Source organism: Nannobrachium achirus (assembly GCF_963921795.1).
Source record: "Nannobrachium achirus genome assembly, chromosome: 5".
Lineage (NCBI taxonomy): Eukaryota > Metazoa > Chordata > Actinopteri > Myctophiformes > Myctophidae > Nannobrachium > Nannobrachium achirus.
This window is the reverse complement of record NC_137814.1, coordinates 40704840-40719783: the sequence shown is the minus strand read 5'-3', so window position 1 is coordinate 40719783 and position 14944 is coordinate 40704840. Positions and strand designations below refer to the sequence as shown.

General features: G+C 44.4%; 1 protein-coding gene across 1 annotated transcript; it reads right to left on the bottom strand.

The window, feature by feature from the left end:
- Positions 1-4091: 4091 nt before the first annotated feature.
- amotl2b (angiomotin like 2b) lies at positions 4092-13729 on the bottom strand. Its single transcript, XM_080725462.1, has 11 exons — positions 13575-13729; positions 11967-12802; positions 11075-11243; positions 9451-9595; positions 9219-9308; positions 7818-8113; positions 7117-7292; positions 6802-6903; positions 6372-6565; positions 5951-6076; positions 4092-5447 (listed from the first exon to the last, which is right to left on the bottom strand). The coding sequence occupies exons 2-11, from the start codon at positions 12713-12715 to the stop codon at positions 5362-5364; spliced, it is 2133 nt and encodes a 710-aa protein (XP_080581588.1). The 5' UTR covers positions 12716-12802; positions 13575-13729; the 3' UTR covers positions 4092-5361.
- Positions 13730-14944: the final 1215 nt, after the last annotated feature.

Here is a 14944-nt window from a genome sequence, read left to right as displayed (position 1 = left end):
AAATTACATCACTCGCATCTTCTGAAAATTTCGGAAAGCGGCACATCGGAAAGTCGGAACTCTAAGACGAAAATTATGGACAGGCCTCAAAATACACCCCTGGAACTCCCCCCCGACCCCACATTGAGAACCACTGCCATTTTTCCAGAAAAAGGTTACCGTGCCCACCAAACCTTGGCCATGAGCTCCTACAGTATGAGACATAACACATTATGTCCCCATAGGGTGGACATGACACAAATGTTCCCATAGGGCAGACTGTCAATTAAAGTAAAACAGTGTTAGGTTGGGTGTAGAAAATACATTATACCACTCAATTCAATTTCATGAAAAAAAAACCACTCAATTCTAGACTGTGTGTGTGTGTGTGTGTGTGTGTGTGTGTGTGTGTGTGTGTGTGTGTGTGTGTGTGCGTGCGTGCGTGCGTGCGTGCGTGCGCGCACGCACATGTAAGATGCTAGTGTGCATGCGTGAAGGCCCATCAAGAACCAAGATAGATGTAGTCCAGTCCACCAAAGAACACAGGTTTCCTAATGTTTACATTCTGAGTGAATGGTGGAAAATGTTTGCCAGTGGAGTTGGAGCTCATAATATAGCTACATGTGGTTTTACTCACATTTGTTCCTCGTTGTCTATCTGTCAGGGGAGTTTTAAGTATGTTCAACAACCATTGAAGCCATTACTGTCTTCAACTGCGAGGTAAATCTATATTTATTTATTTATGTGGATCCAGTGTCAAGAACCCTATTTTATTGCATTGAATAGGAATGTTGCATTAAGACGCGTTTCCTCACTGAACTTCATTATAACGTCTTCACAGTAAAAGCCTCTGTGTTAGCCTTTGTAACTCCAAGAGGTCCATCTGGTTACATTTGTACACTCATGGTTATAAGTACACTCTCAGATTTAAATGAACAACTCAGGATGTTAGTGTATTGTTGTATTAACAACAGAGTGACAATTGTGTGTTTAATTAGACATTTCTTTGTTTTGTTTTATTTTGTTTTAGCTTGAGAAACAAATGGGAATGTCATTCACACAACTGCAATCTGTATCAGGCTGTTTTATGGGTGGGGACAAGTTATGTTCTTGGGTCCCTTCACACGCAGTGACACATAGTGACTAAAGAATGTTTGTCTTCTTTTTCCCCCAAGAGAAACAAATGAGGGAACTTTGTCAAATGATTTTCCCTCTGGGTGTTTTGAGAATGTCAGCTTGGACAATCTGTGAAAAGTGATTGCGTTTAATCAATGGATATATCTTCCCCAAGGCCTGCCAGTCAGTCAATCTTTCACCGAACTAACAAAACAAAGCAAACATTTTACTATTGGTTTGAGTCATTCGTGTCTGAACTTGGCAAAGAAGGGGTTAGTTTAGGCAGGACCTTGGATCAAAAGGTTTGTGACTCTTATTGAACGCCTGTGTGACCTAGTTCATAACAGAATGTTGTTGTGTACAGTCTCCACTCTAATTAGCCCAGTGTGAGGATTGGATTCCTGTCTGTCTGTCCCAGAAGCCTCCTCCTCCCCCTTTGACTTTCATATCAGTGTTTACCATCAGCCAATTTGCTGAATGTGCTGAAACTTCAAAGAATGAAGCGTATTAGGCATGCGCTGTTAAACCGTAAAATCTCAAAAGAAGGCAATAAAACTCCTGCAATGCAAAAGGAAAGGAAAATAAAAGAAAACACTAATATGTGTAGACTCTGCATGTTTACATGCCAACAAAACCATTCCTTTCTTGACAATCAAGGTCAGTGCAGTCTGCAGAGATCTCATGTGGTTGAGCAATAGCAAAAATGTAGCAAAATTAATTTTCCAGGACGTTTCCTGACATGCTAGAGCACACAGTGGAATGTGACCTCTGATCGTGTTCTCATCTATGTCCCATCCTTTTTCATCGTGATAATTCTGGGAGAAAAGCCCATGACTACTTCGTCGAAAATAGACGATCTACAAGTCTCCCAGTGGCATGTGAGCTTGTAGATCAGTTTCTTTCGGCGCGTGACACCGTTGTACGAGGGAGTGTATATTTCTAAAGGCAAAAGATGAAGCTGTTGTAGGTCCAAACATGTCGACCGCCTTTCACATTGGTTCAGGAATGTTGGCCACTCTTCAAACTTCTGTCAGTCAGCGCGCTAGATAAACGCTCTCAGTTCATAAATAAGATTGATTGCGTTGCATACCGCCAGTTCCTGTTCTGTGTTTTCCCATACAAGCTGTTCTGTCATAAGCATTCATGCTATCCTGCCATCTAATTTCCTCTTTATAAAAAGCCCAAGCCCAGGCATGCTGAGGTGTTTTTAAGGGCCCGTTTTAAAGTGCCCCCTATCTAATTATCAAACCACACAAAGTCTTACTTAACATCTGTGCCTGTTGGGGTGCGTGCGTGTGTGTGTGTGTGTGTGTGTGTGTGTGTGTGTGTGTGTGTGCGTGTGTGTGTTTGTGAGCGAGAGAAAAAGAGAGAGAGAGAGAGAATGAGAGAGAGAGAGAGAGAGAGAGAGAGAGAGAGAGAGAGAGAGAGAGAGAGAGATTGGACTCACCTACACACACTGACTGCCTGCCTTGCTTGGCACATGGAGTAAGCATGGTTGGACACATGTTTCACAGTTTATTCAAAGGAAGTACGTTTCGTGATTGTACAAGTTAACCGATAACATTGAAACATTTTCTGTTTGCTTCATCCATGTGAGTCAGATTACACCAGAATGGAATCTGATTTACAAGTTACGGATTGCGCTTTATGACTTACAAATATTTATGAGACTCTTGTGATTCCATATGGATTGGGCTTTATGAGTTACACATATGAGACTGTTCTGAACTTCTGATTCCATAGAAATAAGAGATCCAATAATGAATAAGTCATGTGTTTGCTAAATCTAAAAAGCTAAGTTAATTGCTATGTCAACGATGATATTGCAATGTAATGGCTCTAAGGCACTGTTCCTCAAAGTGGGGTCTGGGGAGTGGGGCCCCCACATTGAACAAATGTGGAAAAACTTTAACAACACCAATCTTGTACGGGGGTCCTTGTCACAAAATAGTTTAATTTGTGGGTCCTTGTCACGAAAAAGTTTGAAAAACACTGCTATAAGGAAATGCTCAGTAGGGCGTGTTGGCTCCTACGTAAATGCCCACAGGGCCACGCCACACACACACACGCAGACTGTTGGGATGTGTGTGTGAAAACTGTAACTGTCAACCTCCTGCTCTGATGACCCCAGCACATTCTCTGTGGCATTGTCCTGCCTCACTGTGAAGTCTCATTGTCAGCTCAGTGCCGCACAACCGGCACAAACTGGTACAAGTCGATATCTTGTGTGTGTGTGTGTGTGTGTGTGTAAGAGAGAGAAATATAAATAGAGATACGTACAGAAACAGATATCGCATAACAGAAGAGCTCATCATTCTATTCTCATCTCTATCTCATTCTCTTACACTGTGGCATGCCTCAAAATAGCACACAAACACCTCTCTAAGTCCTGGGTGTTAATAGTGGAATCTGGGGACAGTAAAATAGACCAATTATGAATGTAATGAATGTTGGCAACGGTGTGTTGACGTTCATAGGTATGCTGAAAAGGGATCAGCCACTAATCTGGGAGAAACCTGCCTTTGTCAAGTATATCGTTACATTGTCCCTTTAAGAATGCTATGTATGTCAAACACTCTCTTCATTGCTCGAGCAGAGAACAAGAGAACAGGCCACCAGGGAAAGCTGAACCCAAAAGAATGCAGCTCTCTGGCATTCATTAACTAAAGAAGCTAGCTGCTCTGTAGAGGGACGGGCCTTTCACTGCTGTGGAGGGATGCAGAGGTAAAGGCCTTTCATTGCTCTGGAGGGTGGGTGGGTTGTGGAACGTGTGAAGAAGAGCAGAGACATAAGGTGACGTGGAGTGATTGGATGTGCAGAGGAATAGGAAGGAGAATGGTCAGTGTCAGTTATATTTTGCTTTCCGTGTAACTGTCAGGTGCTCGAGTGAATTGCAGCAAACAAACAGAATTCCACCTCATTCAGCCCAGTCACAAGTCAGAAAACCAGCTTTTTTATATATTAGAATATTTTATTGCTTTATGAAATGTTGCATGAATTTGATTTTAACAACCTTCATATTGTTAGGAGTTCACAGAAATGTCTTTGCTTGAGGTCAACACTTGGTTTGTTGGTATACAGCTTGACATGACCGTGATTGTCTGCACATAACTTACATAATAAACATAAGATAAACTCTTTGGCATCCTGCTCTCAGCACTATTATATCTAAAATAATACATCTGTATAAAATATATATATATAATTAACCTTTTTGTTAGTTCAAAGCTCACAGTAAACAAAAACCAAAAAACGGTGTAGTTTGCAGCTTTTATCCCCATGACGTTCAGACCAGCTGATACGCCATATCAGGAAATAACACACCCACACGCGCACACACGCGCACACACACACACACACACACACACACACACACACACACAAACATACCTTGAGAAGGATAATATAATCACAAAATAAGATGAAATCAACGCCATGCCACATCACCCTACTAAATAATATATATATTAAAAAAAAACTAAAACTAAAAACATTGTCTTTTCTCTACATTTCGTATCACTACACATACTTCTGAGCCTCAGTAGAACCCGCTACTGAAGCTTTGGAAATATGCACAGCGAGAATATAGAAAATAACAGTGTTTTATGAGTTTAAGAGCAAAGGCGAAGTTTTCCCAACCAGATAAATTCCATGAGAATAAATTAACTCAGATTAACTCAACATTTTTTCAGGGGGAGGGGAATGCAGGTTGGGAGTTCACAAAGATAACCTTGTCCTGAAGATCGATCTAGAGGAGCTTGAGGCTTTAGCTAATATTTGGGGAATGTGGAAACCGGATTAGATAAATAGAAGCCCCTTGATTCTGTGAACAGGAAAAAGAGGGGCAGGGGGATAGTATAAATGAGAAGCAATTATATAAATACTTTGGCATACACTCTCTGAGAACATGTTGCGCCATTACAATCCACAATACTGTCTTGAGTACCGCAAAGGATTCACATTTGGTCCCCCAAACAGGGCAGCCTGCCAGCAGCTGCCCAGCTCCATGAGACAGACGGAGACAGAGCCCAGCTCTTTCTCTTTAAATGTGACATCAGTCTTTTTTTTTCTCTCTCTCTTCGTCTTCTGTTTTTTTAAACACACATTCTGCTGTCTTTCTGCAACATTCCTGCCACGTGTAACCTCTGTGTTATTTCCAACCTCTACATCAATGACATCGACTTTCGCTCTCCACAGCCGCCAGGACTCTTCATTACGCTTTGTTCCTTTCTTGTGTGTCCAGAATCAAACACTCTTGTCTTTGTTTTAAATGAAGATTTCGACTGCCTCGGATTCCAGCTCATCTAAGCCTCTGAAGGGGTTCAATGGCAACTTCGGTGGTGCTGCCGTGTCTGAAAAAAATAAGAATAAAAAGAGAATGAATAATTGTACGAATGTTTAATGAGTAAACATCGGAAACTTGCCTCAGATACAGCAATCCTGCCAATGGCTAAAGGTCAAAAGAGATTTTCCATACTGGAACAAACCACTCCAGTTAAGATCGCTCAGTCAATAGGTCATCATTTCCTAACCGTGCACATTCCAAAAGGCCCCGCATTATGAACTATGACCTGGACAGCTGGCGTCTCATTGGCTGGCTAACCCATGGTATGGTTAATCAATGAGCGCCAGGAACCATCCATACTTAATGTGACAGCGTCAGGGTTCAAATCTCATTTTACATGCATGCAGATGTGTTTGTGTGCGTATGTGTATTGCTGTGTACAAATGTGACTTCGAGTATGTGCAGTATGCGTAGAAATTTCGATGAATTCATGTATATTAACATTTTCCGCATTGCCGTCTGGCTGGCTGATCTCGGCACACGCTCATACACGCCTGCAAGACGACTCACCGCTGTTGAGCTTGGTTGTGGTTGTGGCCTTCACATCCTCCTCATGATGGTCGAGGCTACCGGGTTGGGACTGGACAGAGAAACGATGCAGTGGCAACTGCGTCTGGTCGTCTGACAGGCTTTTACCTGCAGGAAAGAAAACGCCAATATTGTCAGAAATGCTTAAAAATACATTTGTTTCTTCAACTTTCTTACCAAGTACAAAACCTGTAATGACTCTTCATACTGCTCAGTGCTTAACCAATTAAACCCTATATACTTCGTTGACCGGGGTGCCCAGGGTTTTTTTTTTCTCTTTGTTGAAAATAGCCAAGCTACAAACTCTCAGCCCCTCACATTATCGAATGCCCATAAAATAGGGGTTCACGTGGTTAAAAAAACACAGTTTTGTGTTCCTAAATAACAGTTTAATGTTCCTTACCTCTACTTTTGGTGGTGAAATTGGCAGTGCTGATGGAGGGAGTTGAGATGGCAGCTCGGAGCCCCACATCCTTCTTGGTGAGGGTGGCACGGGAGCACTGGCCGTCTTTCCTCCCCTGGTCCTGGTGCAGCCGCTGGTGAAGGATCTTGATCACAGCATCCTTCTCCAGGATCTGGGCATAGAGAGCACGGATCCTGATGACCAAAAAAGAAAACACAGCAGAGCCATTAAAACACTATAGGACCCCACTATAGGACTTCTTTTGTTAACAAAACCTGAATGAGGTTTGGGTGCAAGAGATTGCATGCAATGTAAGTGACTTTAATCAGTTTACAGTAACATTTATTATTGAGCGAATGGTAAATTATTAAGTAAATCTATCTGATGTCTGTTGTCATAGTCAAACAACAGCATCTGCTATACCACGTACCTGTTTTCCATCTCCTGGTTCCTGTAGTCAGCGACTGGCAGGTCTTCGTTGAAGCTGTTGTTGGAGGAGTGACAGGGTGAGTGGTTGATGATGGTGGTGTCTCTACGAAGGGAAAGAGATACTGTTAGGATCAGGTCAGCAAAACTCAAAAGAAAGACAAAATGTTAACCTAGGAAACAGCGTTATGAGTGGTCTCCAGCCTATTGCCTACAAATGGCAGCTAACACATTGACAGCAAATGAATACACCAGACACACGTTAATGTAGAACAAGATACCAGTGCATGTTTAAGGTTTTGATCTGCGCCAGGCTCACCTCTGGGCCGCAGCGGTGGCAGCAACCTCCATGGCAAACTGCCTCATGGTGCTCTCCTCCAGGTACTTCTGCTCCCAACGCACCATGTCGGCCTCCAGGGCCAGGATGCGCTCCTCGCGCTCACGTAGTCGCTCGTGCATAGAGCTCACCGTCACCCCTGGTGGCTGAGACTGTCTCTGCGGGAGAGGAGGGACGAGACGGGGGTGTTAGGCAATGTCAACACGCTGAAGTGCAGGATTGGAATGGGGGGGGACAGGTCATTTCTGTGGTACCTGCTGGTAGGGCTGTCACAATTATTACATAATTGTCTAATCGCGATTATTTGACATAATCGTGATTATTTTTCATAATCGTCATAATTGTTTCCATGTTGAAAAATGTTCATATATATTTTTTTAAAGTAAAACATGGTGGAAATAGCAGATCTACAAGCTCACAACACGTCACGATGCGTTGTAAGCTAGTAGATCGGCTATTTCCACAATCAACGTTCTTTTTAAGTATAAAGTTGTCAAAAATGTCAGTAATTTCTTTTTTATATTTAGGTTATGTGTCATATCTACCATGTGCAACTTAAAAGCTTTAAAGCCAAACAGAAATGTAATTGTCAACGACAAAAACACAATTAAATCGTTAATCGCAATTATTTGAGTGACAATTATTAATCGTCATGTAAAATGTCATAACAGTGACAGCCATACCTGCTGGGCCCTCAGGCTCCGCAGCTCCTGCTCCAGGCGCGTTCGGAGCCGCATCTCCAGGCTCTCCCTCTTTTCGCAGGTGGACTGCAGCTGGGCCAGGGCGCTCTGGAGCCGCTCCACCTTCTCCACATACGCCCTCTTCCTCCTCAGCTCCTCCTCCAGCTGTCGGCCGCGGCCCCGAGCCGCCTCCAGGGCCTCCTCCAACTGCTCCGCCCTCAGGCCCTGCTCGTCTGCCGTGGCCCGGAGCCGCTGCAGCTCCCGCTCCACGCGCTCCCGCTCAAGGTTCTGCTCCTCGTCTAAAGGTGAAAGCAAAAAAGGAGGCCATGTGGTTAGCGTATATCTAAGACAGTGGTTCTCCACCTGTGGGTCCCACAGGGGGACCTCAAATTATTTTGGGGGGTCCCCAGATGATTAACATAATGTGCAACATTGTTTTCTCACTCAACAGTGAACAAACCAACATAAAATTTAAGTGTATGCACATTTCTAAAGTGACAATTTAAGGACTTTTTAATACCTCTAGAGGCCGAAATTGTGAAAATAGCCGCTATTTTCACAATAGAACCGTGTTATACAAAATGTAATTCCTCAACTCTTAGTGCTCGTCAGGGTGGGGGGGGGGTCCCCAGTTCAAATATGATTACTTTGGGGGTCGCGACCAGAAAAGGTTGAGAACCACTGATCTAGGAGATGATGGTAAATGGCTGTGACCTCTGTAATGGTGGTCTCAATCTCAATATTGTGTGTTAAGAGTTAAACAGTGCGCTGAAGAGAACTGCATACCACTAAGACACTGTCAGTCGAAAGTCACTTGAATCCCCTTCCCACAAAGTAAAAATATCAGTCCGCCTTTTCTCCTTACGGAGTCCAACGAACCGCCCCGCTAATAAGTCCCAGGATTCCAACATCGTGGCTGATGTTCTTCATTTACCCAAGCACTCATGGAATGCCGAGAGGAGGAGGTTGGAGGAAGTGGGGGTGGGCGCCCTATCCCTTTGACCCACATAGGACCAGAACATTCCTCACTCGGACCACAGAAACACCTCCGCTCTGTTCTTATCCTGGTTCTTAAATAGACAATATAAATCAAGCTAAACAGGGGTTCCGGGGAGGGGGGGTCTTCTACTGTTGTTTGTGATTTATTTCTTCCCCGTTTCCTTCCCTTCAAGCAAGCTGGACTGAATTCCCCATTATTAAGCCCACTTACCAAATAGGCAGAGGTTATGCAAGTGAAATTCCTGCATGCAGGATGTGCTTAGCTACTAAAGGGCCCCATGGTAGGCTTTCAATCCAATCAAGAATGTTGATCGCAACTGGGGGGGGGGGGGTGTGTGTGTGGGGGGGGGGGGGGTGTCACAGAGCCTGGGAGAGGAATCTAGTCAGACAGGATGACATACTTACTCTGCTCAAGTAGTTTGGCCATGATGTGCTGGTTGTGGTCGGCAACCTCCACCTCTTTTGCGACATGCGTCCTGGCATTTTCAAGGTTTTCTGTGGTGCAAAGTGGGTCCCAGGTTAGTATTCACAGTACAGTAGTAGTCACATTACTGTGACCATGTATCTGTGTCACCACACACACTACAAAACAGGACTTCTATTTGTCTGTGGGGGTTGTGGGAAATGTAGTCCGTACCTCTCAGGTCTCTGTTGAAGTCTTGTAACCTCCTGATCTCAGCCACCAGTCTCTTTCTCAGGGTTTGCTCCAGGTTTTCTCTCTTATTGCTGCCCTGCATCAGGGTCTCATAGGCCTCCGAAATACGCTGGATTTCCTGCTCCAACTATAGGTGACGAGAGGGGTGCACATTGGGAAAGAAATGGGGTGGAGAAAAGAGACAGCAGGGGGAAAGAGAGGAGAGATTCTTAGGTAAGCCACTTTGACATGCCTGAGGGCAGAGGAGATATTGGTACCGTACATAAAAATACATATGGGCACAGGGAATGGTATGTATACGGTATAAACAGGACACATTCTGTGTGTGTGTTTGTGTGTACAGTATATAATTCTGAGCAGGAATTCTAACCCGCACCACTCCCTGTGTGACTGATTTATATCTACATTCCTGAGGGCCAACAGCCCTAGTTCCAGGTGTGAGTGCACAAACGCGCAAATACACCACACACATACACACACTATGATGAAACACACAAAGGCACTCACACAGAGGTCTGGGCAAGCTGCCAGTGCGGGAAAGGTGTGCATGCCTGTGCCTGGGCTGTGGACACACCATTACAGCAGTCACACAGGCATGTTTACTCAGGGCCGCGGCCCGACAGGGAAAACTTTCCAACCCTGGCAATTATCATTCTTTAAGGCTGAGACAAGGCAATGGCTTAATGACGTAACTTAAGCGGATAGCAGTTGATTCTTTTTTTATATGCAAATAATGGCTAGAGTGAATCGAGTCGACGTCTCACGGCCTGGTTCCATCCTGTTAAAGGTGGAAAGACATGCTTTGGCCTGTTGACTACGGAACTGACTATAAAACTCAGCACATATACAGGACGATGCGTTGTGCAAACGTTATGCTTGAGAAAAATGACAGCTACTGTCAAGAAAGAGAGTGAAGTAAAAAAGGATCGTTTCAGACAGTTTTTATCAAGGCACGAAAGCAGTCGGCCGCCTGCCATGGATACATTACTCTCTCTCTCTCTCTCTCTCTCTCTCTCTCTCTCTCTCTCTCTCTCTCTCTTCCTCTACTCTCCTCTAGCTGTGCTGAGGGGGTCAACCACCCTGACATGTCCTGGATTAGACTGAAAATCTATAGCCTCAGTGGAACTAAAGGGCACACACACCCAGCCCTCCTCTGGGTCAACTACAACAATGAGGGAAGTGTGGACACAGTAGCTGCCTGATGGCCTCTGTTTGTGATTCTGTGCTATGGATGATAGCAGCTGCCACTCTCATCTGTCCAGTGCAGATGAGGGCGTGTGCTGGATGTGCGAGGGACAACTGCTCACTAGGATAGGGTTTCCTAGACAGGTGCTAATGTCTAGCAAGGCATACGCCGCTTCAGTTTTCAACTGACTTCAGGACATGTATGCCAATATTACTTCCAGAGTGCAAGTTTGTGCTGCCTGTGGTCTTGTTCATCCAACTGACAAGATTGGATGTTTCCACTGTAGTTCAGCAAAATAACAGGTTGACCCCGTAAGAAGTATTCAAGAAATACATATATCGCACCCTGCACAATGTTTTCAAGAGCAACTGCATACTAGACAAAAGATTTTGACCCTTTTTTTAATGGCGTTTGATTTACCTTCTGGATACGGCCCGTCTTTTCCCTGTGCGCTTCTAGCTCTTGCCTCAGCTTTTCATTCTCCATCATCAGCAGTTCCACCTGGTTGGGCTCCTCCAGGCCAGCAGGGGGCAGGTTGGTGAACATGTTGTAGCAGAATGTTTCAGCTGTCTGGCCAGGCTGCGCATACCTGGGGTTAGAGAGATTTTTTGTAATGACTTGGCTATAACGTCTTAATTAAGTATGCACATCTCTCATTTTATCAAGACATCAGCTGGTCGGTGAACATAAAGATTTCTGACATTTTGGCACCTTGCCTAAACTGGTCACGGGGCTGTCTCAGCTGGCTACAGGGGTGTGAGAAAACTATACTTAAGTGAGGCATGGGAATACGTATCACTTAAACACCTGTCCTTCCATTCTCTTCTACCAGCTAACAGACAAGCAGACTCCAGGCTGCTAAGAATGTGACTGACAACCTATATGGGGAACATAGCTTTGCTAAAAGCATCCAAAGCATGGCAAGCACCTGGAACTAACCTTGTAGTAGTATGCAAGGCATTCTGAACGCTATGTGCATCAACTACCACCTGTGGGGCAGGACATGTTCCCAAAGAAACATGACACTGCTACGGTGATTCACTATATTTTTGTTTACGCATGCAAGACGCAATGACAGTCCTGGGAGATGATTATGAGAACGGCCATTTAGAAACTGAAATACAGGGCATGACGTAATGTCTGTGATCATAATGATGGCTATGAAATTGGAAAACAGTGCCAATGTAAACATGAACGCACACGCGCACGCACGCACGCACACACACACACACACACACACACACACACACACACGCACACGCACACACGCACACACGCACACACACACAAAGGTTGAACAACCCCTGTGTACCTGTGCTGCTGGGCCTGCAGAGGCTGTGGCTCCTGAGCCAGGTGGTGGGGGATAAATCCTTGGCCCTGGATGGGGGCTGAGTACTCTGGTGGTGGACTGCGCTTGTCCAGGCCTGGCCCCGTGCTCTGGGGGCCATGTGGGGTGTAGTAAGCCAGCTCAGGGTAGCTGTGAGAAGAGCTCTTGATGGCTCCTGCTGCCTTTCCCCCTACATCACTCCTCTCCAGGGACATCTGCAAGAGGCGTTCACTGAGCGACCGGGCATGGCCGCGCTTCACCTCCATCAGGTCAGCCTCTTCGTGGAAGTCCCCCTCGCGCAGGAGGGTCTCCTCGTGGAGCTGCTTGAGAGGGTCTGCGGCCACCTGCACAGCAGGGCCCCAGTGAGAAGCCAGGTACTGGGAGTGAGCCTTGGCCTGTTCATAAGTGGGCAGCTCCTCTCCGTGCAGCTGGTAGAGCTGGTAGCTGTTCTCTGAGTGCTGGTAGTCTCCCTGGTGCTCCTGGCCCTGGGGCTCCTGCCTGGCAGACAGCTGGGGGAACTGAGGGTCCTCCTGCGTGAGGCTCTCAAGTGAGGAGCGGGGGCTCCTGGACGCATCACCTCCGCTGCCGGGTCCACTGTTGCTTCCGCTGCCTCCGCGCAAAGCCTGCTGCTGGATGGCCAACAAGGTGCGGTTGTCTGTGGGGTTCCCATAGCGAAGCTGCTCTTGGATAAGTCGGTGCAGGACCGTGCCAGACGGTTCCTCAGTGGACGCCATGTAGGATTGTGGACGTTGCTATGCTCTCTCTGGTGATCAGTTTAGGTTGTAGATCCGTTTGACAGTATTCGAGAATCAGCCCTGAACCTGGAAGAGAGCGGAATTCATTAACATATTCATAATGATAAGTGAAGGACTAGATGATATACATTTATGACATATCACAATAACTAATAGTTTGAAAACATGATCATGTGTGTGTGTGTGTGTGTGTGTGTGTGTGTGTATACTGTATATATATATATATATATATATATATATATATATATATATATATATATATATATACACACACACATATACCATGACACATACACTTAAATATGATTTGCAAATATTTTAGTTCATTTTAAACTCCTGTTAATTTCATCATCTTTTTGCCTTTTTATTTTTAGATTTTAATCCAATTCTAATACTGCCTTCCCAACAAAAAAAAAACAATAAAAACATATGAGGGGAGGTTTCCTTTCCTCATATTAGGAGAAATGTTTTGCCTATTCTAGTAGTCACTAACATTTTAGGCCTAGAGACTGTAAAGTCAGTAAAAACCATTGGTGTTGATGGTGTGTGCAATCCAACCCAACTGAACAGCGACACGTGTGGACAGACTTGATACTACATGCGAAAATGCGTGCGGCAAAAATTCCAATCTCACGGGGGAGCAAAACCGCACGTTAAGCCAAATTTAGCCTCTAACAAAACTACATATTTCAGTTTTGTAACGACAACGTAAATACAGGAATCAGTTTTGATACGATAACGCAAGTCCAAATAGTTCTAAATAGATAAAAATGGCAACAATGTGTTACACTCGGTTTCTATTGTGGTGGGAAAAAGGGAAAAAAGCTCTCTTTCTTACCAGCTCAGGCTCTCTCTCTCTCCCCCGGCGAAAAAGTATTTAACTCGAAGTTAATTTCGATGTATTTCCACTTATTTCCACAGAGTTTCTCGGTTCAAAAGTTTCTCATCCCCCCTCGTTGCCGTATCCAACTGGCGGTCGTGGTCTCGTGTGCTTCGCTGTAGCTGAACTGAGCTCTGAAATGGTTGTCGAGAGAGCGCAGGCGACGATAATAAGTAACCGAGGAGGGACTGAGGTCGGAATGACAGGAATGCGAAGCGCGAGGTCCCTCGGGGATCAAAAGCAGCGTAAAACCACACGGTTCCAACGGGAGGGAGGGAGGGAGGGAGCTGAACTGCAGTGGTGGTGGGAAAAGTACTCACATGTTTTACTTGAGTAAAAGTATCAATGCAGCAATGTCTAAATACTCTGTTAAGTAAAAGTGAGGAATTCAAATGTAGGCCTACTTGAGTAAACGTATGAAAGGACTATTGGCATCAAAATGTAGGCTACTTAAAGTAAAAAGGTAGTTAGGCCTAGCCTAGGCCTACTCGAGTCATTATTATGCAGAATGTTGTCCCATTTCAAAAGTTCAAATCAAAATGTATTAATATATTTTGAAAATAGCCAATCTACAAGCCCACAATGCATTGTAAGCTTGTAGATCTGACATTTACAAATGGCTGAAGGGCTGGTTATAGTGTGTTTGTAATAGGCTAATTATCAAAATCTACAACTAAAGTTGTCATTTAATTGTAGTGGAGCCTATACCTCAACATTTTACTCAAGTACAGTACTTAAGTAGGCTACTAGGTAAAGACCCCAACTGAAACAAGCCCAAAAGCTTTTTTGAGGTATCAGTTGACCTTTTACCAGTGAACTGTATTGTCATGAAACCTTTTCCTATGCCCCTTTTTTCTCCCAATTTTTCTGCTTTTGTAATTGATGTTATCCTATGTAAAGTACTATGTTCTATCTGTTTGTCTATCAACATTATATGAGATAGCCTACATAAAGTGGTTCCTGTGTAAATAAGCAGTAAAGCTTACTAGGATCTCCTTTGAGTTGACCTTGAACCAGTGATTTGTGATGTCATGATATATGATATATACTTTGTTCTATTGCAAACTGCTAATAAACTCTTCAATCAATCAATCAAACTTCTAATAAATACATCAATCAATCAATCTACTTTACTGGGATGGGGGAGCTGAACTGAAACACTGCAGTGCTCTTTATTGCCGTGGGGAGTTTAGCGTGAAGTTTAGGACAGTTACTTTACTCCCATAGAGTTGGAATAATGAAACAAGGTGGAAAATATTACGGACAGAACAAATGGATTATGAAGACGTCCACTGGGTTGCTGCATGCAGCATGCATTGCATGGCCAA

Excerpts from the sequence above, each read along its gene's own strand:
- amotl2b (XM_080725462.1), bottom strand. The coding sequence starts at position 12,715 with ATGGCGTCCACTGAGGAACCGTCTGGCACGGTCCTGCACCGACTTATC. Across the intron at positions 11,244-11,966 it reads CTGCAGGCCCAGCAGCACAG|GTATGCGCAGCCTGGCCAGA; the intron begins GTACACAGGGGT and ends CTCTAACCCCAG. Across the intron at positions 6,077-6,371 it reads TTTCACCACCAAAAGTAGAG|GTAAAAGCCTGTCAGACGAC; the intron begins GTAAGGAACATT and ends TCTTTCCTGCAG.